This window comes from Teleopsis dalmanni, chromosome 2, assembly GCF_002237135.1.
Source record: "Teleopsis dalmanni isolate 2A chromosome 2, ASM223713v2, whole genome shotgun sequence".
NCBI classification, from domain to species: Eukaryota; Metazoa; Arthropoda; class Insecta; order Diptera; family Diopsidae; genus Teleopsis; species Teleopsis dalmanni.
In genome coordinates, this window is record NC_051847.1 from 9029427 (window position 1) to 9056453 (window position 27027).

Below are 27027 nucleotides of genomic sequence, written 5' to 3' on the forward strand. Positions count from 1 at the left end.
ATACATTTTGGGAGTAAAAATGGTTTTAAGTATTTCTTACGCGTATTAAATTAAAAAGCGTATTCTCTATTGTCTTGATATATTATGTACTATATACTTAAAACATGTATACTATAATTTACATGTAAACAAATTCTTACAACTTAGTTGACTTAGGGAAGTTCCATTATAATTACTAAAATTTAATTTTATATATAACAAAAAATTAAAATTTCAATATCTCCAAATATTGTTAATAATATAAACATTAAAAATTAAGAAAACGTTTATATTATCAACAATTTATAAGATTAAAATTTATACTTTTGTTAACATAACTTATGAACATAACATACAAAAAAATTAGAAACATTTAACTGTGTACTTACCTGTAATAACGAGACGTCCTTTAGTAGCACTCAATCTTGTTTCTCCAGTTAAACGATGTTTTGTACGACATTGATAGCTTTTATATCCATCCTCAGGTCCTACTTCGCGAATGTGCAATTCTCCAGAAGGCAATACTAAATATTTACCATCTGCAGAGGTAAGCATGTAGCATTTGTAGTAAAATTGAGACAAAAAATTAAAAAAAATTAATTAGTTATGAAAATATTTTTTTATAAAATGTTTTTAATAATATGAATCGAAAAAAAAAATTTCAATAAACGTTAATTTTGAAAACTAATAAACTTTTCTATAAAAAATTTTTAAAATGAATATTTTCGCAATTATTGAAATTTCTTTTTTCTAAGTCTTACTTATATAATATAGCAAAATAAATATACAAACTACACTGTAAAATATTGAATGCAATATGTGATATCATGTCATTTGTTAAAGTGCTTTTTTTGAAATAAAGTTAAAAAAAGAAATACAAGCCTTAATTTTAAATTTCATTTTTAGGTTTTAATTACTTGTATTTAATATAGTTACTAATTTTTTTGAATTTATTACAGAAGTTAGTTTTTTACAGTGTAGTTGAGCTTATAATTAACCATGCATACATACATATATAATTCAAAAATGCTTATTAATTAATTGTGATATAAAATGAGGTGTAAAATGCTACAATTTAATTAAAATAAATAAACATACGCAATTATCTCATGAAGTATTTTTTATATTAAGATATTAATATGAACAATGATTTTTATTAATTATAATTGCAAATTATTGATTTTTTTTTAAATTTAGTAACAAATATCATATAAAAATATTTATAGATAAATGAATCTATAAATATAGATTGTAGCATTATTACACGACATTTACTATTAACAATAAATATGTATATATAAAATTATTATTATAAAAAGCAATACATTCTAGAAGTATTTCAATATATCACCAATTAAGAATTTGAAAAAAATCTTCTCTAATAATAAATATTATTTACAACTCTGTATTTTTATTAAATGAAATTAAAAGCGAAAATTTAAAATTTTTAATAATAAATATACTGCAAGGTAAATAGCAGTACGCCAATACTCGTATACCATCGTATCTCGATATAAATTTCAAGATTCCACACCAATAATAACAGGTGCAACTATAAAGAATTTGATCATACCTAATTACAGCTCTATGATAATTAATTATAGTTTCTTTTTAAAATATGTGATATTCAAACATTTTATTATTTGTACAAATAATAGACGTTACTAAGGATATACAGCACAAAATATACTATACTAGAATTCTGAGAAGTTCTCTCTTATTCAGTCATTTTACATTGTGTTTAATAGCATTTTATTATAGTCAACAAATATTTTTCCAACTAATTTCAGAATATATATGTATATATATTTTCACTCATTTTTTTTTTCTGAATTTAAGTTATTTCTAGTAAATTTTTAGGGTGAAAATTTGAATCAAAATCTGATTTATTTGATTATATTTTATCTGTGACTCTAAGAAGTTATTCTCTATTCAATTGTTTATAAAATCGCCACTGCATTCAACATTGTAACCGCCTAGTTATAAAGCATCCTGTCCTCTTCAAAATTAAAAAAAATGTTCAATCAATGTGAAGTCTTTTAACTTCACATTTGCTGATTTTACTGACAATATCTTTCTTAATTATTACAAAATTTTATTTCATTTTTAAGTAGAATTTTTCAGATCGCATTGAAAAATATCTAAATTGTATTGCTTTTTAAAAAAAAGGAAATTATTTTCATATAATATTTTTTTAATTTCTTCAAAAACAATTTTTGTTGTATTAGAAAATAAAGTAGAAAATAATTCCCTTTTAAACTTAAATCTGACATGCGGAACAATAATGCTAATATCTTTATGCTTTGAAATTATGTACAAGACTATTAGTTGTGACTTAATTTATTAGCATTATTGTTAATTTATTATTTAATATATACACCATATACAAGCTCTACATGAAGGGGGATATATGGTAATTGGCAAGCTGGAATGGCTTATGGATATTATAGGCGCATAGGAGTTATGTGGGAAAGGAAAAAAAAACAAAAAAAAACAAAAAAGAAATTAAAAAGTTAAAACGAAAAAAGAAGACGAATTGATAGGAAAAATAATAAAAATAAGAAGAAAAATATAAATAAAAAAATAATTGACCTAAACACTTCCTAACGCCCTTAAGAAAATTTTTTAATAATTGTTTAAATTGTAAATAATAAATAAATCAAAATAAAGCTTCAAACGTCATATTTAATAACTCTTCGCCTAAACGACCCAAACAAACTTAAGTGATTAGGGGTGGATTCTGAACCTATAAATTTTAAAAATTTTGGAACAGCAAACACATTTAAAAATATTGTATATAAAAGTAAGTTTATGAGAAAGTTTATGGTAAAGCAATTACCGCTTTGAAAATGTCCATTTTCATTAGTGGCGTAAATTTCATTTTCCTCATCATCAACCCACGATGCAACTGATATGAAATCTGCTACAAAACTGGGTATATGACATTTAAGGATGGCACTATTGCCACGTAAAACTGCCTCATCCATGACGTTAACCGTATAAGCTTGTGGTACAACTGTGTTAGTATATTTATGGAAGAAATAAAATAAACAAAAAATATAGCATTAAATAAAAAAAACAATTGAGGAGACAAGAGAATATGATTAAATAAGGAAAAATATCACAATAAAGTTCAAAAGCAAAATATAATTAAGAATACCTCCCCCTTCATTTAACTCAAACTAATTCACTTTATCACTAATATGTTAATATCTTCTTAGTACCAGTGCTGTTTTGTGTATGAATGCCGCCTTCTGTATCAATCCAATCTATAATATCAATGTGGTCTGCCACAAAAGAAGGTGTCTGACATTTGAATATAGCAGCGTTGCCTCTAATGACATACTCATCGTAGACTTGAGATTCAAAAAATTGTTTAACAACTACAAAAATAAAACAGATAGAAGGGGTATTAATATACAAGTTTAAAACAATTAAGTTTAAATCAAAGAACTATTAACTTTTTATTCGTGAAACAGGTTTTAAGTGGAACTCTGAACTGCTTATGCTTCTAATTAAAAAATGTTTAATTTATTCAAAACTATTACAATAATAAGACCTGACGTATTGTTATAAATATTGAAAAATATTCAACAAATTAAATAAAATACAACAAGATTTGGTTGTAAGTCAAAAGAAGAGTTGAAGGAATGTCTAAATAACTTAAATAGATTTAAATTTTATAATTACTTCATATAGTTAAAATTTATACATTGATTTACCAATCGATTCGTTATCTTTTGGCTTATATATCTCAACACCCTCTTCATCTATCCAGGCTTCCACATCAATAAAATCAGCTACAAATGAAGGTACTAAGCATTTTAATGTGGCTGCATTGCCACGTAAAACAAATTCGTCTATTACACGGGTCTGATAAAATTGATGAACAACTAATATTTTAAATTAAAAATAAAATTTTAAAATAAATTTTAAATTTTAAATTTAAAAGAAATATTTAAAATTGTTTTTAGGAGTTGAATTATTCACAAAAGTTAAACAGCGCAACAGCGTTCTTCAGACATGCCAAGTTAGACAGAATATAAAATACCAATTTCTTTATCATTTGGATGATAATTGCGACCCTCAGAATCCATCCATAAATCAACATACACGAAATCCGCCACATAGGAAGGTATTTCACATTTCATAACTACAGAATTTCCACGAATGACATATTCATTGTCTGCTTCAGATTCATAGGATTGTATCACAACTACGTAACAAACAGAAAATGAAAAACATAGAAAATGAAACACTTTCTTTTAGTCAAGGAAAAGGAATATAAGGAAGTGGAGACAGTAAGGTTGGAACATTAATAACTTCTGACAAAAAAAAACACTTTTTAATACCATAAGCGTTTGTAGAGTTACTACGCCACAGCTCTACACCCTCTTCATCAACCCAAGCTTCTATTTGCACAAAATCAGCCACAAAAGAAGGAATTTTACATTTTAGAACTGCAGAATTGCCCTTAATAACGTATTCATTCTCTGCTTCAGTTATGTAGAATTGCGAAACAACTATATTATAAACGGAAAGTATAAGAATTTGGATGTAAATTCAAAAAAAATAAAATAAAATTAATTAGATTTGGGAATATTTTGACTTTGGAACTACTACACTGCTAATAAATAACACTTAATAATAAATATGAATGCCATCGCACCATAATTTTCAGAAAAATTTAAAATAGTGCCCTCTTCATCTATCCAGGATTCAACGCGTACAAAATCGGCAACAAAAGATGGAATAGAACACTTTAGAACTGCAGAATTTCCTTTTATGACATATTCATTCATAATTTCTGCTTCATAAAACTGATTAACAACTGTAATATATGACAAGTTCTATATGTTAACATAATCAGAAAAATATAAATAAATCTTTAGTTATATAGAAATAATTAGCAAGGACTAAACAAATTAACTTCCCTTTAAGAAATTTACTCAAGACTCTTTAAACTACAAAATTAAATTAAAATAAATTTATATATTTTATACAGGAACATTATGGAATGGAAACAGTTAATAAACAGTTATACTTTATTGCAATTAGAGGATTTAAAAAGAAAACAATAACTAATCGAACCATAATTATCAGAATGCTTTAACTCTGTGCCCTCTTCATCGATCCAAGACTCTACACGCACAAAATCTGCCACAAATGATGGAATAGAACACTTTAAAACAGCTGCATTACCCTTTATAACATATTCCATCAATATATCAGCTCCATAAAATTGATTAACAACTAAAAATTTATTTAATTAAAATATTTTTTAACTGATTATAAATATTTAAATTTTAAGAAAAGTGATAGGATATGGAACAATTTAAACTAACTTTACGCCATTTTTGTGTGTATTATAAACTTTACGATTTATACTTATACTTAAACTAACTATATACCAAAATCTTCAGCTGGTAAAAACTCTGATCCATCACTAGCTAACCAAGCTTCAACCTTCACAAAGTCGGCAACAAAACTTGGTATCGTACACTTTAAAACTGCTGTATTACCCCTAATCACATATTCGGAAACAACCTCAGCTTCGTAGTATTGATTAACAACTGGAATATGGTTTAAAAATTAAAAAAATATGATATGATATGGATAAAGTATGATAAAATAAATGGAAAGGATTGTGTAGAAGCAAGAAACCACACTCAAAGTACAAAATGTTTTTAAGACGAATTAGTTTGAATACCGGTACTCTGCTGTTCACCCAACGTTGCATACAGTGTTCCAGTCTCGTCTTGCCAGGATATAACTTGAACAAAATCAGCGACAAACGATGGTATGGAACACTTAAGTACAGCAGCATTACCTCTAATGACATACTCATTATTTACTTCCGATTCATAAAACTGTTGAACGACTGTAATGAAGTGAAAGAGGTGTGAGGAAATGAGCCAAAATTTTAAGTTACCAAAAAAAAAAAAAGAACAGGAAACGAAAAAAAAATTGTGGTACCACAAATTAGTTCAGATATTTGTAAAATGCACTTTAAAGCAATTATTTGTCACCTCTTCAGTAGATTTATTAACCACAGTATATTTAATGGCAGTAACTTTAATCACATTGTTCCTCGGCCAACTTTACATGCTTCGAACGCGTGTGAAGAATGCACTGAAGCGTGCTCGTGTGATTCTAGCGGCTAGACTCTAGCCGCCATCAAACTAACATGTACCGCAGTAATGAAAGTGTCTTGAACACCCAGGCATGAAAGAAATTCTAATTGATAAAAAAATTTCAGTAATCACTGCAATTATAAACATTCTACGAAATTGTGTCTAAGCATTTTAACATAAAAGTAATTATTGCTCACACAACGCAACTTCAATTGAGTAATTGCATAAATATTTATAAACAAAATATATGTAAAAGACGATAATTATGATGCAACACGAAACTTCCCTGAGAGCACTCTTGCAAACTGCACTTTTAAAGACTATTTTACTTATGGTGGGAAAATTTGAAATTTAATTATATTTTTATTTAACGCCAATTATAAAGAAGGTAGAAGTAGCTGTAAACTTACTTAATGGGAGTTGAAGATTTCTTAAGATCTAAAATGGTAAAGGGTAACGAATTAGCAATAGAATAGAAGTCGTCTCATTCTGGCTTAAAAAAATTTAATAAAATGCTTTAAGAGATTAAATTTAAGTAATTTTGTTAAATGATATGAAAACGAATAGTATTTTTGTGTGATTTGAAAAACTTAAATGAAAATAAAATGAAAATGCACAAAATGATTTTTTATAAATAAATAAATAGATTAAATTAGAATAAAAAAATGCTATTTATAAATCAATAAAAATCTATAGGAAACAAATTTGAAATTTTGAGATTCATATTCTAAGGGAATTATATAGTGGCTATAGCGGTATAGCATAAGTAGGACTAAGTATAATGATATAAAAGTGAATAAAAGGAGTGAATAATAGTGTAAGTGATGGTGGAAGCATATATCAGTTACTTGAGACTAGTGGGATGGGTATATTGTAAGGGTAATATCAGACAGAAGAGTCTTAGCAATATATATTATTACAAATGTACTGTTGTCAGTTGCGTTAATTTTTATTATTTTTTGTCTTTTAGCAGAAATTTTTTCTTATGACTATTCTGCGGTTTCATTGTAGACACTACTTGTTATATATATATTTTTTTGGTTTTTTAGTGATATTGGTGTGCACTTGCGCTCTCTAAGCGTTAATTACATGTATAAGTTAGGCGAAGGAATAAGGAATAATGGCTTAATAACTTTACTACACGTAGTGGAAAATTTTTTCAATAATTTTGGTTCAAATTTTTTATTTTAGTGTCAGTTGTGGTACAGAATGCATTCTGTGGCGTACCAAACAATAATCACAGGTACACTTCCCTATTGAAAAGATCATGTAACAATAAGTTACAATACTCGTACTATATGATTATATTAAAAGAAAAATTTAAAAGGGAAATTTAAATGAATCAAAACAAATAAAAATTGTGTTTGGGTATTAAATAAATATGGGATAGAAAATAAAATACATAATGCAAAATAAGAATGGGAGTTTTGATATTGCATAAGGATAATTTATGCTTAATTTACATCTATAATATATAATGTAAAACTTATACTCTTTTAAGTTTCATTTGAAGATAAGTGGACAAACCATATTCAGTCCCAGGTATATAGTTTTCATTTGCATCTGTGTGCCAAGAAACTACACTAACAAAATCAGCAACAAATGATGGAATTTCGCATTTCAGTACGGCAGCATTGCCGCGTATTACATAGGCTTTATTAACATCGATATCGTAATACTGGGCGACAACTAGGAAAATGGATCGAAAATAGTAATAAATGAAAATAAATGAAAAATGATTTGTCAAACTTTAGAATCAACTTCCCACTTTTTGTTTTATATGAACGAATAAAAAGAGAATAAACAATGAATATTAAACTAAAAGCAAGGACATGGAACAACTGAGGTGGCACAATTATTTGTTCTTCATATACATGTATTTGCAAAAAAGTGTTTGAATGTGCAAGTGCTTTAACCCTGATGTACTCATATCTGTTTTCGATTAATTGTTTATTTATGGTGTTCAAAGATATTGTGTAATTTGATTAGAGGTGCAATGAAGCACTCTTCAGCACACACAAGCAAATTGTGTGGGTGTTATTCTAGTTAAATTGTAAACTCTGTTAAAAGGATTTGTTTATATTGCAGTTTGGTACACTTAACACGGTTTGGAAAACTTGTGTGCTCCAATTATCCAACTGTGCTCTATACATGTTTTTTTTAAATTAAATTTTAATATAATTTGTTAGGGTGTTGATTATTTGTTGTACATCACATTTTAGTTGTGTGTTAGATATTAGATTATATAGTTCAATAGTTCTGTTGTAATAATATTATGTATATAAGTTAAATTTTTCATAAGTTCCATATAAAGTGTTATATGGTGTATAATAATATACAAGGTTCTTTATATGTATATAGTTTATATAATTATTTTATATACAATTAACTATAATATCTATAGTTTTTTTTGCCAGCAAAAACACACCATATTCAGTGCCGGGAAAGAAATTATCATCCTGATCGGTATGCCAGGATACAACACTAACAAAATCGGCTACAAACGATGGTATATCACATTTCAATATGGCTGAATTGCCACGTATAACAAATGCTTTATGTATATCCTCTTCATAGTGTTGTGAAACGACTGTAAAACCAAGTGCAAACAATTGTTAAACAAAAGGGTGCAATAGATAAGAAAAAGAAAAAAATTAAATTAAAATGATTCTTAAATTATATAGATAATTTATTTATTTTTTATGTACTTTTTTGTGATATAAATATGAAAAATATGATAGAGGAAATGGATATTTCAAAGCAATAATGATAGTAAGAGTTGTAAGGGTACTGTCAAAATCAAGTACTACTGGCGTAAGTATTTTAACTCTGCCTTAAAAGAAATATGTGTAAACCAAACTGTCTACGAACGTGCTATTAGTACCAAAAATGCTCATTAATATCCTCAACAAGCACAAAAACAACTACTTCAATATATGTCTAAATATCCTTTCTCAATTTATATGTCGCACCATATTCATTGCCAGCAAAATAACTTTCTTCACCGTCCGTATGCCAGGATACAACTTCAACAAAATCTGCTACAAACGAGGGTATCAAGCATTTTATAACCGCCGAATTACCACGTATCACATGCTCCTTGTTTACATCAGCTTCATAGTATTGGGCGACAACTGAAAATTTCAGTAAAATCGATGAAATATTGTATATTCAAACCCTAACAAGTTTACACGGAACAAAAGAATATATTTTTGGTAAAAAATTTTGCAACACATTATGTATATTTTAAATTTAGTTCAAATTCACACTTAAATAAATAATATATAAATAAATAATATAATATATTATATGAAATATAATATAAATAATAAATAACAATGCTTTTTACCTAAATACATAATATATTTATAAATTAGTATTAATAAAATATATAATTCATATTACATATATATAAAAACACCCTAACATGAAATTTTTTACTCATTTAATATTATCGGAACTATGCGAGTTCTATTAAAGATCGAATATTTAACTCAGTAAATTCTCTACTTTGATTTAACTAATATTGCTACATTTTGCATGATAGTGTCTTATTAATAGACCTATTTTATTTTTTTTGGTATTTTACATTTTATGTAAGTTAGACAAAATTATGAGTTTCTATCTTTTACTTAAGTACCTATGTATATATAATTGTAAAAAATTATTATCTCTTAAACATCTAGAGTTTAGTTTGTATAAGAAAAACAATAACATGAATTTACAAAGTCAGATTTATATGACGAGTTTTGGCTGAAACATATCATAAAACGAGATGTCGATATAGTCAATATTTGTCTGCTTTTAATTTTCGGTCACAGAAATATCGCAGACATTTCTGATGCATATAAGCTAACCAGACTGGGTGCCTCAAGAATTCATTCATAGCATTTAAATGATCTGGAATTTTCCAGTATTGCGCAACTTAACACATAATGGAAATATTTCATGATATCCAGATATCTGTACGAAAGTTGGCCATTATTATACAAGTAAAAATTTAACAATCTCACTAAAATACCTCATGAAGATATTAGATATTCTAAAGAGTTTTAGAAAATTGAACCTTGTAAGTGTTCTAGAGACTCATGCTCAAGTACAAGTCCTGTATTTAAAGAAATGGCCCTAAACTCGAGTATTTGGTAATGCAATAAACTTATATGGCGAAGTAGATTTTTAGAATTGCCGTCATTACCTTTTACGTATTCTAAAAAGATAAATGTAATGAAAATATATTGTTTTTAAGAAAAACAACATTAATATTCTTAAAATTTCATTTTAAATAAATTATATTTGCTTTATTAACCATGCTAGGAAACATTAATCTATTCATAATAAAGCCGCTAAAAATAATATAAGATTAAATCATTTCATTAAATTACTTTAATTAAAAAGCAGACAATTGCGTTAATATACTAAACTTTTAATTACATTAAAAAATATTTGCCTAAACGCTAAAATAATTAAATTTCAGTCTAAAAAATTAGCATTCATCTGCACGTAACTCCGTCCTAACCGGTCGCAGTAGACACCTTAACAAGAAAGGCAAGAGTGACAGTGAACTCGCCTAACTAGCTCATTGTCATTTATGAGAAATAAAAGTTAATATCAATTAATCACATTTTAAGCAAAAAAGCTACTTACTCCACCTGAAAAAGTCAAGGTGTAACCAACCAAAAAATTACCGAAAACTCCACAGCGCGCAACGTATTTCGGTGGATGGGGCCGCTTTTAATTTCTGTTAGAATTTTTCCACATTTTTGGCGTTTTCCCATATTTACATAATTTTATGTTTTTTCATTTAGTTTTTTTATGCTCTTGCTTTATTTTAAGCATAATTTAATGATAATAAATTTAGTTAAACATCGTGTCACCAAAATTTAGTAGAAATTAGCTGAAAGCAAGGCAACTCGGTTTTTGTAGCAAATACTTCAGTGATAGATACGTACACTACGAAATAGTGACTTATCACGTCAACTGTGTCTGAAAATTGTTTTCATATCTGTTTTTTCTGTTCAGTTAATGGGTGAGGAAGGTACTTAACTTCAGATACGCAAGCATAAGCACAGATAGTAAGAAGTAAGCTTGGGTGAAACTATGAAACTATGCTAAGTATGGGAAGTGAAGCCTTTTATGAGTGTTATTTAATTATATAAAAATTTTGTTAATTTTTGCAATTTAACGCAACTTAAACAAGCGGAAATAAAATTCTTCGTGGTAGCAAAAAAGTATTTAAAATTAATATAATTAAATTATGCTTGCACTTGGTAGATTGTGTTCTCAGTAATGAAAGGCATTCTTGAATACAGAGTCTTTAAGTAGTCTATTGGTATTTTATTTGATTAAGGGTGAGGTCTAATAAAAATGAGATTAAATACATTCAATTGAATTTATATGCATACTTTAGTAATAAACATAATTTTGTCTTATAGATATTATCAAGCCAGGCGTAGTGAATACCAACGAATTTTATCTACATACACGAGTAGAACCGACTCTACTATTCAAAAGCTACAAGTTGCTCAAAGTCAGGCTCTCCGAAGACTCTTCAAAGTGCCTTGGTACATCCGCACAAACGACATGCTAAGAGACCTTAGAATAGACCCTATCAAAAAATACATAAGGGACAGAGCCCTGTAGTTATATACGATAACTGACGGGCTATCCTATTTAGCACTATCTAATCTTAGAGTAATCACTCTCCATACGGGGAGGTACGCAGATCTTAGATCAATCACTGAATAATCATGAATATTATAGAGAATACATAAATTAGTCAATGAGATGGGTGGGACCCTGTAGTACCCCCAGCTATCAAAGGGTAAATGTGCCCAGTTGCGCTGACTCGAAAAAAGGGTCAACATACATACATACATACGAGCATGCAACGCATGCAGAAAGGTAAAGTAAATATTTTAGTGATCAACTAATCATATTGATTTTTTATAAAATATATATTAAATTTAACGCGGCAGCGGAACTACACCAACCTTTAAGCGCAGGATCAGGATCCTCATATTCTAAGGATGCTCATTTTGAAGACATTTGCTAGCAATTAAGATTGATGGATATCGAACACTGGACAACTGTTTTAGTGCTGATATAATGATATCTAATTTAATATTTCACAGATCAGATTTTATTTTAAAAAGTTTTTAAAATTACTGAATATCAGTAAACTCTGTTTAGTGAATGATTAAAAGAAATTAATTTAGTGACAGATAGGCACTTGAATGCTGTAAGGTCAGGACTATAAGCATTGAGCTATTAGAGTTTATATGGAGGACGTATGCATATAAGTCAGTTTGTGAAAATGAAAAGTGGAGAAGTAGAAGTATCGTAAAAGTAACCTATACGAAGAGAATTTCGGTTAGGCATGCATTTTATTTTTGCTTTTATAAAAGTTAAACAATTATGTTGGATAACTTAACTTATGTTATGTACACTCAATATATACTCATTAATAAACTAAAGATCAGTTGACTAGATAAAGTTGGTAAAAATACTTCAACTATTCTTATAATCAAATACAACAATGGTTAACAACAATGAACAGAGCTGGCAAAATACAGTAAAATAGAGAATCAAATATCGATTTTATTTGTATCGCCATGAAAATTAAAATAGGGGATATAATTATTTTAAATTGATATACCATTGCAAAAATATAAAGTTCTTCAATATATAAATTAAAATAATATATGAAAAAAAAAATTAAATTATTTGTATAATTATATGTGAATAAAAATATGTGAAAATAAATCCTAAGCCTCATTTAAAACAAATTCATATAATAAAAACTGCAGAAATAAAACAATACTTGAAAAAAGAAAGTATGTATTTTTGTTACAGTGTTTTATTAAATGTATAAATCGATATTAAATTACCAAACAGATGAAAATTATAATAGTTTTTAGGCATAAACAGTTTAATAATTAAAAATACCATACAAAAATAATCAAAATCGAATATTATAGTTGTGATTAATTTCTCTTATTATAATAGAATTGAAAACCAATATAATGATAACTAACATAGGCTTTAATTAAGTTTGAATACAGATGTGCCTACTACTAATCTAATTTACTTTCTAATAGCCTTTAACACAATTCATTATATCATAACTTTCTAAAAAAATATCAGATTTAATTAAATTTATACTATATGTGAACTTTATTTCGTCATATTTAACCGCAAAATAGAGGTGTCAATTACAACATATTTAATGTACAATTTAGATTTAATTACTTTGTAAACTACGTAAAAAAGTATTAGATTCGAATATGCAATCCGCACCAAATATCTACAGCAGCCAGTGGTGAAGTTGTGAAAGATACATTGTGTGAACTTTGCTAATAGGAATACTAGCAAAAAGTTAAAATTATTTAATTACACAATGTAATGTGTTTGCTTACACAAATTAGTTAGCATCATTTTGCACAACTATTTTAAAATTGAGCTAAAGTAAATATCATAAATGTACTAATTTACAAATAAAAATAAATCTATAGAATTATGTAAAGAAAATATGCAAAAAATAATACATTCATTTTAAATCTACAGCACAGAAGATTTTTTTATTAAATTAATTTTGTAAATAAATTGTTGATTAAATAGATTCGTATTTTTTTTATTAGTGATTGAATTTGGAACACGCTGTATGCTAATTTTCTAGTGCGTTTTTTAATTATCACTGACTATTAATATTAATAATATATATATTAATTCAATATGTATTAATAATACTAAATATATGTACACCCATGTTGTAATATAAAATATAACTACAATACAGGTATTTAATATATCTCTTACTTAAAATACACCAATTATTCGTAATCTCTCCTAGTATATAATGCAGATTCTTAAAAATAAAAATGATTGTTTATTTACCTGACATTCGGAAATAAGAAAAATAAGTTTTTAAATAATAAATACATTAATGTGTGCAAAATTTCAGACCAAAATGTATTTGGTAAAATAGATTTTAATTTTAAAACTATTAAAAAATCGACTAATGTAGTTGAAGATAGACATCAGAAAAAGTTAAATCCAACGAAGTAATCCCAAACTTTCAGAAATAAAAACTCTGTGTGACCTAAAACCAAAACCAAACAATCAAAGTACAATAATCTTCCGCAGCAACCAGGGCAATCAAAACGTTAATATCTGCAGCTGAAATGTTTGTAAAATTTGTTCATTTAAAAAAAAAGGATTTTTACAGAAATGTTTAATTTTAAATGTTAAGCTGTGAAATTACAGAGATATACTTGCAATTTGTTTGGAACACAAAATTTATTTGATACGTTTTATTACCAAAAATTTTACGGCACTTCTTATTTCGAATTATTTTTCTTAATTTTTTTTTTTTGTAACAGCATTTTCTATCCTTTTCTATCCTTTTTCTTTCAATTGAATAATAGATCAAGTTTGTGGTCTCTCTAGAACCTAACAACTTACCGGCTCGTACATGTACATCACGCGATATAATTGATCCAAATTGATTACGTGCCAAACAGGCATATACTTGAGCATGCACTTCTTGTCGGTAGTCTTCAGCACGGAAAGGTGGAAATACTAGTTTACCATCTGATGAAATTTGACGCAAACCTGGTACATCACCTACTGCAGTGCCATCGCTACGTATCCAAATAATCTCAGGCATTGGATTCCCGCTAGCTTTACATTCAATTTCAGCACCTGTTGAGTTCGAAAAATCTATACGATTGGTTGGTTCTTTAAGAAATACAGGTCCTTTTTGATCAGCATCGGGGGGATTGACGGCAGCAGTCAATGGGGTTGTAACTGCAAAAAAAAAATTTGATTATTCAACTGTTGACATTTATTATATTGTATCAGACAGACTTAAATGATTTTCATTTATTATAAATAATACATATTTATGTTGTATCAGATATACCAAAATTAAATACTATATGTAGTTATTATTTTTAGATAATATTTCATCATGTAGTTAGACTCTGTACTTATTATTTTTAGATAATATTTCATTATGTAGTTAGACTCTGTTTTGGAAAGTGCAAGTACTTCTTTAATCTTATGCTCAACTTAAAGACCTGATATGTTCAACAAAAGATAATAAGATAAGGTAGGTATAATAGATATAAGATATAATATACAATAAGATATATATATCTCTTTAATTGTTACAAAATTTTTGAACTAATACTACATGTATATAAGTGAGTTATTTATATAAATTAATGTTTTTTAATTGCTGAAAAATATACTCAAATTAGTTTATGTCGAACGGATATGTCAAAGTATTGTTACTCAAACATGGAATAATGTTATACTTAATTACTATTAATTATGAAAATGATTGTTAGATACTCTGCACTTGACAAAACATAAACTTAACCACTTAGATGACAGTGCACAAGCTTCTGTATAATATCTAGAAGAATAAATCCTACACTGTACTTGTACCTAAATATACAGAATCAAAAGGTAAGCTAATCCATAGCAGATGTACCGATACATTTTGAACTCTATACTTTTATAAGAAGTGAAAATATACGCTTAAAGTTTTGTTGTATCTTTTGTTATCTGATATCTCAGGTATGAGATATCATTTAGTATAAAAAACTTTAATAACTAGCTTTGATTTTAATGTAATTATATGCAAGAGTTATCTTCCCAGCCTTTTATAATGATATTAAATTACTATTAATATTTTAGGCGTTATAGAAACTAATGAAATCAAAACTCTTTTCATAATTTATTCATAGTGGAATGATGGGAAAGTTTGATGGAAAACTAATCATTAATTAGTATTTTAACACAATCGTTACTCTTTCGTTCACTTAAAGTTAAATAAGTAAAATTTAATTATTCAACAGATTGATTCGTTTGTTGTTTCATCATTCATGCTCATTGCATGAACATTGCTAAACAAATTAGATACAAATTTCAATGAAATAAAGACAAAGCGAATTTATGACAATAAAAATTTTTGTAAAAGTACAATAAAGAAATATATAAAATATAGCTTTTTACTGAAACTTTTTTTAAACCCGCAGAACGGAAGTGTTGACTTTAACCGGCAAAGTCAATCGTCATCAGTTTATCATGAGAATACCAACAGCAGCGTCTGACAACAGAAACAACAAATGGCTGCCATGGATCAGTGACTTGCAGTGGCTCCACAGTTCATATTATGGTCTTACATGGTTTGGTATGTCACCAAGCGCACAATGAAATTGCATTTATGCACAACAGAAGTAAACCTCCCACTAGTTCCCTGCAGCCCAGGAACGGTATAATAAAGTTTAAACAAAAAAGTAAAGAAAAACGTGTCGATGACACTTTGGTGTCTGTGTTGCCAACACTTTAGAATTTAATTTCATGCATGCCATGAATGTTATACGTAGTCAAAAAACATAGAAAAAAAACAAATTAAAAAGATTCAAAAGAATAAAAGTAAAGTAAGTCCGTTTTATAAACGTATAAGGCACGTTACTCTGTGTTTGCTTAGATACAATTTTATCTGGCCTGAAGCTGTTGACATCTTTGGATACGGATGAGTGATATAGTTCTAGTATTGTATAGTTGGCTGTATGCGAATACATAAGGAACAACAGCATATTTTCAAAAATAATTTAATTTCGTTGTCCTTCTTACAACCGTACCTTGGATTTCATGCTAAACCGTATAATTTACAATATTTATTCTAAATTATATTCTAGATGTTCTATATAAATTAGGCTTGAATTTAAAATAAAATAGATATCAAATAAATGCGTTATTGTAGCTAACGTAACAATGCACGAAAATTGACATTCTTCTCTATAACCGCAGTTTTCATGCTTAATTCCAGTTATAGAGTCTATAAAAAATCTGTGCAATATTGCACCTCTCTTCAATAACATCTTTTTTCCCTAAATTTTTTCACATACTTTCTGATTTAGATGAACACAATTTTTTAATTAATATGTCTCTTCAACCTTAACCTGTGATAACTGAAGTGGAATTCTTAGCACCTTCATCCACAATGGCTGGAAACTTCATTTTTGATTTCTAAGAGGTCGGTTTAGTGTGTTAAAATCTCCAACTGTGGCCTTTTAGGGTTTCCACATATCGGAGAAAAAATGTCAAAATTTTGTAGTTTTTTTTTAGAATTTTATATCAATTTTTCGTGCAAAATAGATGTTAGTACAAGATTTTAGAACGAGTACTACTGATTATGTAAAAAATCTAGAGTGCTTAAAAGTGAATAAACGAGTAAATAAATGTTCATGTGATTTACAAGATGAGTGACTTGTTTATAACCTTTAATCTACACGAGTACTGTTTTTAGTATATATCACTTTTGCTGTCTTAATTTGGGCTCACAGTTCCAATAATACATATCAAATAGATCTATCATCCAAACAATTAATATGGTTAGTTTAAGGCATGCTACTTCAAAATATGATTCATTCAAGGACCTTTGAAAACAGCGATTTTTTCAATAGACGCATATCTACGCTTAATGCATATCTTGACAAATAAAATTGTCGCATCGGAGACAGTGAAAATTTTGTCACTAAGATCATAATGGTAATAACTGTTTGGTTTATGAATTGTAGTAGGCGTCTTGCTTATGTTTCAGTATATAAAATAAATATTACACAAATTCATTTCAGTCTTTAATATTTAATTAATTAACTTTTTTCAAAATGACTTTTCGTTTAGAGTGTAATAAAACAATATGATAAATTTAATGTATTCTTTTCTGACTACACAAAACGATATGACAACCCTCCGAACCCTCTCTCACCACGATACATACTATACGTATATTTTGACAAACTTCTTCTGACTATGTGTATTTTTTTCCTATGTGCATTTCAAGTAAATGAAATTGTAAATACTTTTATATACATATATAGATTTTTAAGAGCATGAGACCAAAGCGTTGAAAATTTTATGACAAAATTTCCAGATGAGTTTGAAATTCGCTTGTGCATGCTAAAAATATTTATCCTTCAACTCTCGGGAACAACACTGTTGAAAAGTCATTCTGAAAAATATTAATTCTACAATTGCAATCATTCGACGATGCTTGTAATTAAGTCCACTGAGCTCCACTTTAAAAATACAACACATTAACCACTTAAAAATGTGTGTATTTCGTTTTTAATTCACTTTAAATAAGCAGAACGTGCGACAGCATTAAATGTTGTTTTAGATACATTTCAAATATGAAATTAACATTTCAATTCCATTATGACAAAATTGCGTGTGTAGTTATAGATAAATGTAAGCAAGAGTATTCACGCATAAAGCTCTACGTCCGGTGTACTTACTGAACTGCGACAATCCCTACTGGAAAACTCAGAAAAATATGTTCTCGCTGTTGTGTTGGAAATCCATTTGTTTTTATTTCATATGTCTCAATTAATTAGTGCCTCAGCCACTGTATTAGTTTTCATGGCCTCAATAGTATACATATATCGCAGCTTTGTTATAAAAAAAACAATAAAACTAATTAAAATGACAAAAGCATTGATGCTTCTGCTAATTAGTTTTGTTTTTACTTTTTTATTTAAAGAAAACCATTTAAAATGAAATAAAGTTATGCCAAATTTTTTTCTACAAGTTATTCATGCATTTAGGGTACACATAAATATAAAACCTTTTTTATAATTAAATTAAAAAACATACTTTTTTATATAAAAGTGTGTTAACTCTTTTCACACTTTTATAATGTGAAAGGACAATCGATAGGTTGCGAAACTAGATTCCTTATACAGTAGCATCAGATTAGCTTTGGTGCGCGAAACTGCCACTCCAACCTTACCTAACCTAAGCAACAGATTAACCTTTACCAAACCAAAAATATATACATAGTTAATATTTCCTAGAATTCAGATTTGGTTTTAAATATTTTTAGGATAATAAATCAGGAAACGAGAAGTAATGAAGTGGTGAACATTGTTAAACCAACCCAAAATTTAATTTTTTTTAAACAATATTCCTAAATAATAGGAAAATGTGGGATTTTACTAATCCGACATTTATTTCAGAAATTATTATTTCAGAAAAATAAAAAAGTAGAAATGCTACTATTGTAAACGAATTTAAATATAAAAGATAACATAAAGTGAACGTCAAAATTATATACCTTACCTATACCTATATATATATATACGTATATACCTTAGGAGAATGTAACCACCTTTAAAGAATTAAAGGCAAAAAACTTGCATTTCTTAAGCAATACCTTAAATACTGATACACAAAAAAAGTAAATAAAAAATATAAGGATTCAGTAAAAATTTTTAGATAAATGATGTCAAAAGGTTACCTAAAAAAATTAATAAAAAACTACGACGTCTCTAACTCTATAAAATACACATCAAAATCTAGGGGATTTAATGTGTTTTGTTGGATTGTGTTGACCAAAAAGTATTTGGCTTTATTAGTCAAATTCAAAACATGAATTTTTTTTAATTAAAGACATAAAGATAAATTTTTTCGACTGGAAACATAATTCCTTTACTATAGAATTCCACGATATTATACTTGAGAAAATGTAGCAGGCATTCGTCTCAGTTCTCTTTTGATTTCAATTTCACGCCTGCAAGAATATGCCGAGATCTGAGAGATCTGAACAAACGATAAACTAATGTGATGCAACGGTTACTATATACTATGAAATATGTAGATAGAAACTTTCTAGTGAAAGTGAAGTTGATATGCCACACAAAACTAATGCATGGCATAGCACTGTCATGATGAATACAACACATATCCTAATGAATTTTTTTTTTTTGTTCAATTAATGAAGTACTCAAATATTGAGATTCTTTTTACAGCCAGATTTATGCAAATGTTTTATTCTCAATCTTTAATCTCTTAGCGATGCTGTAATATGTCACATATAGGTTCTCTCTTAACTCGTCCATTTTTTTGGCGATAGATCGACCATCATGAAAAGCATTTTTCACATCCACGTGCACATTCAGAGTGAAAGATTTCAGACAGAGCAGAAATCTTTACGCCTTTGGTATATTCTTCGCTTTATTATAGAAATTTCCTTTAACTTTATTTATTTTTAATACAAAACGTCAATCTGAAGGAAATGTTCACTAATAAGCTTGCTATTTTAAAGTTAATACAGTTTAATACTCAACGAATAGTACAAAGCAGTATGTTTTATATTTATTTTATATTTAACTCCTTATAAATTTTAATGCCTTCTTACCTTATGCAAACCAATATTTAATACTTTCGTTAACCATCGTGTCTTAAAATTATATGAACTTGTTTTTTTAATTCAACAAAATAAAATTGTATATATTGATTAATCAAATTTAAGTTTGCTTTCAGTAAATGCTGTCTGAAGGCTTGAATAAAGATTAGAGTGACAAACTCATTAGTATTTCTTAAATTATCAAGTAAAATCCATATGTTGTGCATAATAAACACAAAGCATCGAAATTTTAAAGTTTCTAGGTTTTGAGCTGTAGGAAAATTTCTTCATTAACTATAATCATATTATCTTAGAATAGCAGCTTAACATTTATTTCTTGAAACTTCGAAGAGAACGTGCGGTGAATTTAAACCGTTTAAGTTATGAATGAAATATATGGAAATGATACATTAATATATGGAAAAAAAACATTAAAATAGAAAATATATATTCTGCCATTGACGGTCTTCAAATTCTGCATAAAAATGATATTTCGTTAAGCAGTCAGCACTGCACCTGCTTTTGTCTTTAAACCTGTTCTGTAGTCATCTACAGATTGATTGAATCTAAGCTCTCTTTTTATTCCTATACTATAATTCATAATACGAGTACCATTCACTTAAGACAGATACACATGTGCCCAAATATATGTATTTGTATTTATGTGTATGATTTGGAATAAGTCTACACAAAATATTTATAATAAATTCTTGACAATTGCATTGTTTAGTACTTTTAGCAAAGAATGTTTGTAGTGTAAAGATTCTAATACGTTTGAAGTATTTGTACTGATGATAATGTCGCTACATGCGAAAATTCCGTTGAGTTCATAGCTTTGGCATTAACACTTCTGAATGCTTTATTTGCAAGGGAATTTCGTGTATGTTAACTTAAATAAAAAAGACAAAAATTACAACAGTTAAGTGTATTTTTATTTATTTTCTAGCTTATTTATTTCTACATTAAAAGCAACAAAAAAGCAAAAATAAACGTGCTTAACTGGTTTACTGTATCTGCTTAACATTGAGTTTACTCACTACTCATTTTACGACCTATTGAAGTCGAACACCGTCAAATGGTGCGATATCGTCATATTGGATACAAAATAAAAGTTATGTCAACATTTAATAAAATAGCAACTGTTTTGAATTTTTTGCCAAAATATATTTTACATACATATTGTACATTTTCTTAATACTAATTACACAAAAACGTCTGTTTAAAATTATCTATATCAATCTGGCAACCACTGTGTGTGGGCTGCTTTTAATGGTTAGCAAGTTGTTTCATTCTTCTTGTTGTACGAGCATCCGTCGTGTTCGGTTGTGTTTCGTGTTGTGCAGTAAATTTGTTTGAGTTTTGTTCTAATTACATTTAAAAATATGTTTTATATGATAAGTAATATTAGAGATAAATAAATGAAATATTCTTTGAAACTTTAAAGAAAGAAAAAACCGCATTTAACGAACATTTTTGGCATCCCTTGCGGGGAGCAACATATCTTTTGCGTTCAATTGTGTGTTGCTGCCTACGAAGATCGCGTGCTTCGTCTGGCCGCTGGGCATATTTCTCAAAGTTATAGCCACTGGGCGTATCTTTCATATTCATAGCCGCTGGGCATATCTACCAAATTTTATAGCCGCTGGGCACAATTATTTACTTTCGAAAATAATCACAGTTGATTCGCATAAAATCTGAAAATGCAAAAAATCGCCAGAAAATTGGAAGCTACGCAATCCCTGCTGAAAAACTTCTCCACCAACATACGGAAAACGGCAAAAAGCAAGCAAACAAAAGGTTTCTTCACTGCCAGAAAGAATCTCTTGGAAAGTTACTGGACGCAGTACAAGGAAGCTCGAGAAGATTTGTTGGCCAATATTTATGACGGTGCAAAGGTGGAAGAAGTGAGTGACACAATAAAAGCGTTAGTTAGCGAAGACAGTTACATGGAAATTGAAATAATTTATTCGGAAATGATGGGAGAGCTAATCGATGAGTTAGAAAGCACTGAAGTTATAGAATCTCCAGGTAATAACGAAACTGTAATTAAAGGTGTGTCAAGCATGGAACTGACGTCTAATTTACCACGTATTAAAATTCCGTCGTTTGATGGTAATTATCTGCACTGGTACGCATTTAAGGATTTATTCACGTCAGTTGTATCAAATAACGTTGCATTGTCTAATACACAGAAACTTCAATATTTAAAAGATGCGTTAGTGTTGGACGCTCAACACGCCCTAGACAACATTACTACAACAGATGCACATTGGGCAGTAGCATGGAGTTTACTCGTCCGCAAGTATGAGAACAAGAGGATCATTCTTAATGCGTATTTAAAACAAATTGTTAATTTAACAACGGTGTCTGATGGTTTACCAAATAGTTTACGCTTGTTATGTGACACCATCACGTCAGCTGTGCGTGCGTTAGAGCAATTGGGTCGTCCAGTGCAGCATTGGGACGATTGGTTGGTCTTTACCCTTCTCCAAAAATTAGACACGAAAACACGCTCAGCTTGGGAGCTGTCAACAACCAGGTTAGAACAAATTCCAAAATTTGAGGAGCTGGTCAGTTTCTTAGAAAATCGAATACATTCGCTGGAGGTAGTTAATAGCATGACCGATAACTCTAATCAGGAGAAAAAGTTTGTAACACCTATCAGAACAAAGGGGTTCGTGAAAAGCCATCATACCACTGTTCAACAATGCGTGCATTGTCAAGGTAAGCATTTACTGGCATATTGCGCAGAATTTCGGCAAATGACTGGGACAAAGAGATATGAGGTAGTCAGATCTGCAAGATTGTGTTTCAATTGTTTGAGAACGGGACACATGGGTCATAATTGTCCATCGAAATATCGGTGTCTGCGATGTAATGCAGCGCATCATACATTACTACATGACCATAGTGGAAGTGGTGGAGAAACTAATTACTCAAATATACCGGAAAAGACCACTGAAGCGACTAAGAAATACGCTGTCACATCAAATAATACATACATTTCCAGTGCTAATCAAGGTGCTCGAACTTTACATCTACAGACTGTTTTAATTGGCACTGCATTGATAGAGGTAAGGAGTCCTTCTGGTCAGAAGCTTATTGTGCGAGCTCTTTTGGATAGCGCGTCGGAAGCAACGTTTGTCAGCGAATTCATCGTGCAGCGGTTAAAACTGGACAAAACAAATGTCATAGTGCCGGTGAGTGGTGCAAATGGTGAAAGGGTCGCCAATTCAAGAGGAATGGTTTCATTTACAATCCATTCGTTAAAATCCGATTTCAACATGAATTGTGTTGCACTAATACTTCCACGAGTGGGTAGCGTTACCCCAACCATTCCCATACCGAAAGAAGCGCTTGGTGAGTTCATGAATTTAGATTTAGCTGATCCTCAATTACAGGTTCCGGGGGCAGTCGATATGATTTTGAGCGCTTCAGATTATGCTGCTATTGTCTATGAGCGACTAAAACGGCATCCAACTAACAATATTGTTGCCCAATATACGCAACTCGGTTGGGTAATTTTTGGTGGACTGTCGCGACGAAAGGGTATTTCAGTGAAAGGACAAGTTAATTGCTGTCATACTCGGGCAACATTGCACGAAATGCTACATAAAATTTGGGAATTGGAAGAAATAACAAACCACGCTCCGTTAACAAAAGATGAAATGTACTGTGAAGATTTTTTTGAGCGTACAACTGTACGCAACGCAACGGGTCGATATGTGGTTAGACTTCCAATCAAGCAGAAAGCTGATTTGGCAACACTTAAGTCAAGTAAACTAAATGCACTTGCATTATTAAACAGCACGTTACAGCGATTAACCCGAGATCCGGATATGTACAAACTCTACCAAGATTTCATGGACGAATATCAGACCTGTGGCCATATGGAAGTGGTGCCACACTCGTATGATGTAGCTTCAACATGTTATCTTCCTCACCATGGTGTCTATAAAGCATCGAGTTCTACAACGAAGCTTCGCGTAGTCTTCAATGCTTCTAATAAATGTTTGAGCGGAATATCTCTTAATGATTGTCTGCATATAGGTCCCAGATTACAAAATGATCTATCAAATATCATCTTGCAATGGCGGCATTACCCTATAGTGTTTACAGGAGATATCGAGAAAATGTACAGGCAAATTCTTGTTGATAGCAAAGATGTGGATTTGCAACGAATAATGTGGCGCGTTCGACACGGGGACGCCCCTACAACGTTCCGGTTGCTCACTGTAACATATGGGACTAATTGTGCTCCATATCTTGCCATCAAAGTATTGCGTACTCTGGCAAAAGAGGAGCAAACTCGTTTTCCACGGGCAGCTGAATCGATTCTAAATGAATTTTACATTGATGACGTACTATCAGGTGGAGACACTCCAATCGAAGCTGCAGAAAAATTGCACGAACTTCAGGAGCTTCTAGCAACTGCAGGCTTCACTTTACGTAAATTTAATTCGAATTCAAATGACGTTTTAAGCACTCTGACTGAGGACGTAAAAGCTCACGCCGACGATGTGGAAATTAACACCGAGTATAAAACTAAGACACTTGGTCTTACTTGGTATACAAAATCCGACAGTTTTGGTTACAGCGTCAATGTAACTTGTGACAACCATCATTACACAAAACGACTAATGTTGTCTGACATATCGAAGTTATTTGATCCACTTGGGTTCTTGGCTCCGGTTATCATTCGAGGAAAGATGTTTCTGCAACAACTCTGGCGTACTGGATCCGATTGGGATGATCCCTTGTCAATAGAGATGGCAAACATTTGGCATAACTTTCGTATTGACTTACAACAATTACATCACATTCGAATCCCACGTTGGATAAACACCACTTCGACAAGTGCAATTGAATTACACGCATTTGGTGATTCATCAAATCAAGCATATGCGGCTGCAGTATATGCGAAAACAACCATCGGTACGACCAGCTTTGTAAATTTGCTTATTAGTAAAACTAAGGTAGCCCCGTTGAAAGAAACGTCTATACAACGTTTAGAATTATGTGCAGCATTGCTAGCAGCAAAACTTCTACACAAGGTTAAAGGAACATTTAAGTGTCAACTATCACGCTGTATTTTGTGGACTGATAATACAACCACACTGTGGTGGATTAGAACTGATCCAGGCAAATTGAAGCAGTTCGTGGCAAACAGAGTGTCACAAATTCAGTCAATGACAAATATTGAAGACTGGAGGTATATTGCAACAAAGGATAATCCGGCTGATTGTGCATCACGAGGCAGTACCGTTTTGCAACTAAAAGATAATCTGATGTGGTGGTATGGACCATCTTGGCTTCGCTTAAATGAGAAAATGTGGCCTAACCACCAAATCAATCATACTCCTGACAGTTTACCTGAGAAAAAAGAGATTAACTCATTAACTACGCAGTTATCAACAGAAGTGTGAGAAATATTTGGACGATATGCTACTCTTGACAAATTACTCGTAGTCGTGGCGCAATGCCTACGTTTTATTCATATGTGTCAAAAAAGGATGCGTAGGGATGAAAGTTTCTGCACTTGGCAAGAACGTTATACGGTTCTTAAAAAATTAGTAACAATTGTACAAAGGACCGAGTTTACCAACGATTATGCCGCTTTACGGAAAGGCAATCCAATCAACAAATCAAGTAAATTGTTTAAATTGAATCCGAAGCTTGATTCCGACGGAATTATGCGTCTAAATGGACGACTGCAAAATGCGAATATTCCTTCAGATGAACGATGTCCAATGATATTACCCAAATGTCATGATTTTACTACGTTGATTATTAATCACGCTCATAGTCGAACATTACATGGCGGAACTCAAACAACATTAGCATATGTGCGACGGCAATTTTGGGTTATTAAAGGAAGATCCGCTGTGAAGAGAGTGATTAACAAATGCATTACATGTTTTCGTCAAGCCTGTCGACCGCAAGCACAACTTATGGGTAACTTACCTCCAGCACGGTGTAATATATCACAGCCATTCATGCACACGGGCGTGGATTATGCTGGTCCATTTAATGTGAGAGCGACAAGAGGGAGAGGCCAACGTACTTACAAGGGGTATGTGGCTCTATTTATATGTTTTATTACACGAGCTATTCATTTGGAACTTGTGAGTGATATGACATCTGAAACATTTCTAGCAGCGTTAAAGCGATTTGTATCAGTCCGTGGCATATGCTCAGATATGTACAGCGATCGTGGTACATCCTTTGTCGGTGCTGATGCTTTAATGAAAGATGAAATTAAATTATTTAAAAAACAAATTGAAGCTGGGTCTGTGTTTGCATCAACCGTTGGCATAAATTGGCACTTTATACCACCCGCAGCGCCTCATTTTGGTGGCCTATGGGAGGCAGGAGTAAAAAGCATGAAATTTCATCTTAAGCGTGTAGTAAACACGGCAACTTTAACTTTTGAAGAATTTTACACGTTATTAAAACAAGTCGAAAATTGTTTAAATTCGCGGCCGCTTACGGCTCTATCTGATGACCCCACAGACTTATCAGCGTTGACACCAGGACACTTTTTGATTGGACGAGCGCCATCTGCCGTACCTGAACCTAATTTGCTAAATACAAAGATTGGTGTACTATTCCGATGGAAGATGTTAAGCCAGATGTATCAAGACTTTTGGCGCCGTTGGTCCCAAGAATATTTAACACAATTACATGCCAGAAACAAATGGACTAAAAGCCAAA

General features: G+C 30.2%; 3 protein-coding genes across 3 annotated transcripts in view; 2 read left to right on the forward strand and 1 right to left on the reverse strand.

Moving 5' to 3' along the window:
* Nucleotides 1–14639, reverse strand: part of LOC119682666 (Down syndrome cell adhesion molecule-like protein Dscam2) — a 93511-nt gene extending 78872 nt beyond the window's left edge. The window contains exons 1-3 of the mRNA XM_038096156.1: nt 14574–14639; nt 2819–2995; nt 369–518 (exon numbers count right to left, since the gene is read on the reverse strand). Coding sequence (XP_037952084.1) covers nt 369–518; nt 2819–2966 — 298 coding nt within the window. The 5' untranslated portion in view covers nt 2967–2995; nt 14574–14639. The remainder of the gene's footprint in view (nt 1–368; nt 519–2818; nt 2996–14573) is intronic.
* A 7374-nt stretch (nt 14640–22013) lies between these two features.
* On the forward strand, nt 22014–25739 carry LOC119685236. Its single transcript, XM_038099470.1, has one exon. The coding sequence runs from the start codon at nt 22014–22016 to the stop codon at nt 25737–25739; it is 3726 nt and encodes a 1241-aa protein (XP_037955398.1).
* Nucleotides 25740–25826: 87 nt separating this feature from the next.
* LOC119685247 overlaps nt 25827–27027 on the forward strand; it is a 6583-nt gene continuing 5382 nt past the window's right edge. Inside the window, exon 1 of the mRNA XM_038099486.1 lies at nt 25827–26687. Within this exon, the coding sequence (XP_037955414.1) occupies nt 25827–26687 (861 nt within the window). The remainder of the gene's footprint in view (nt 26688–27027) is intronic.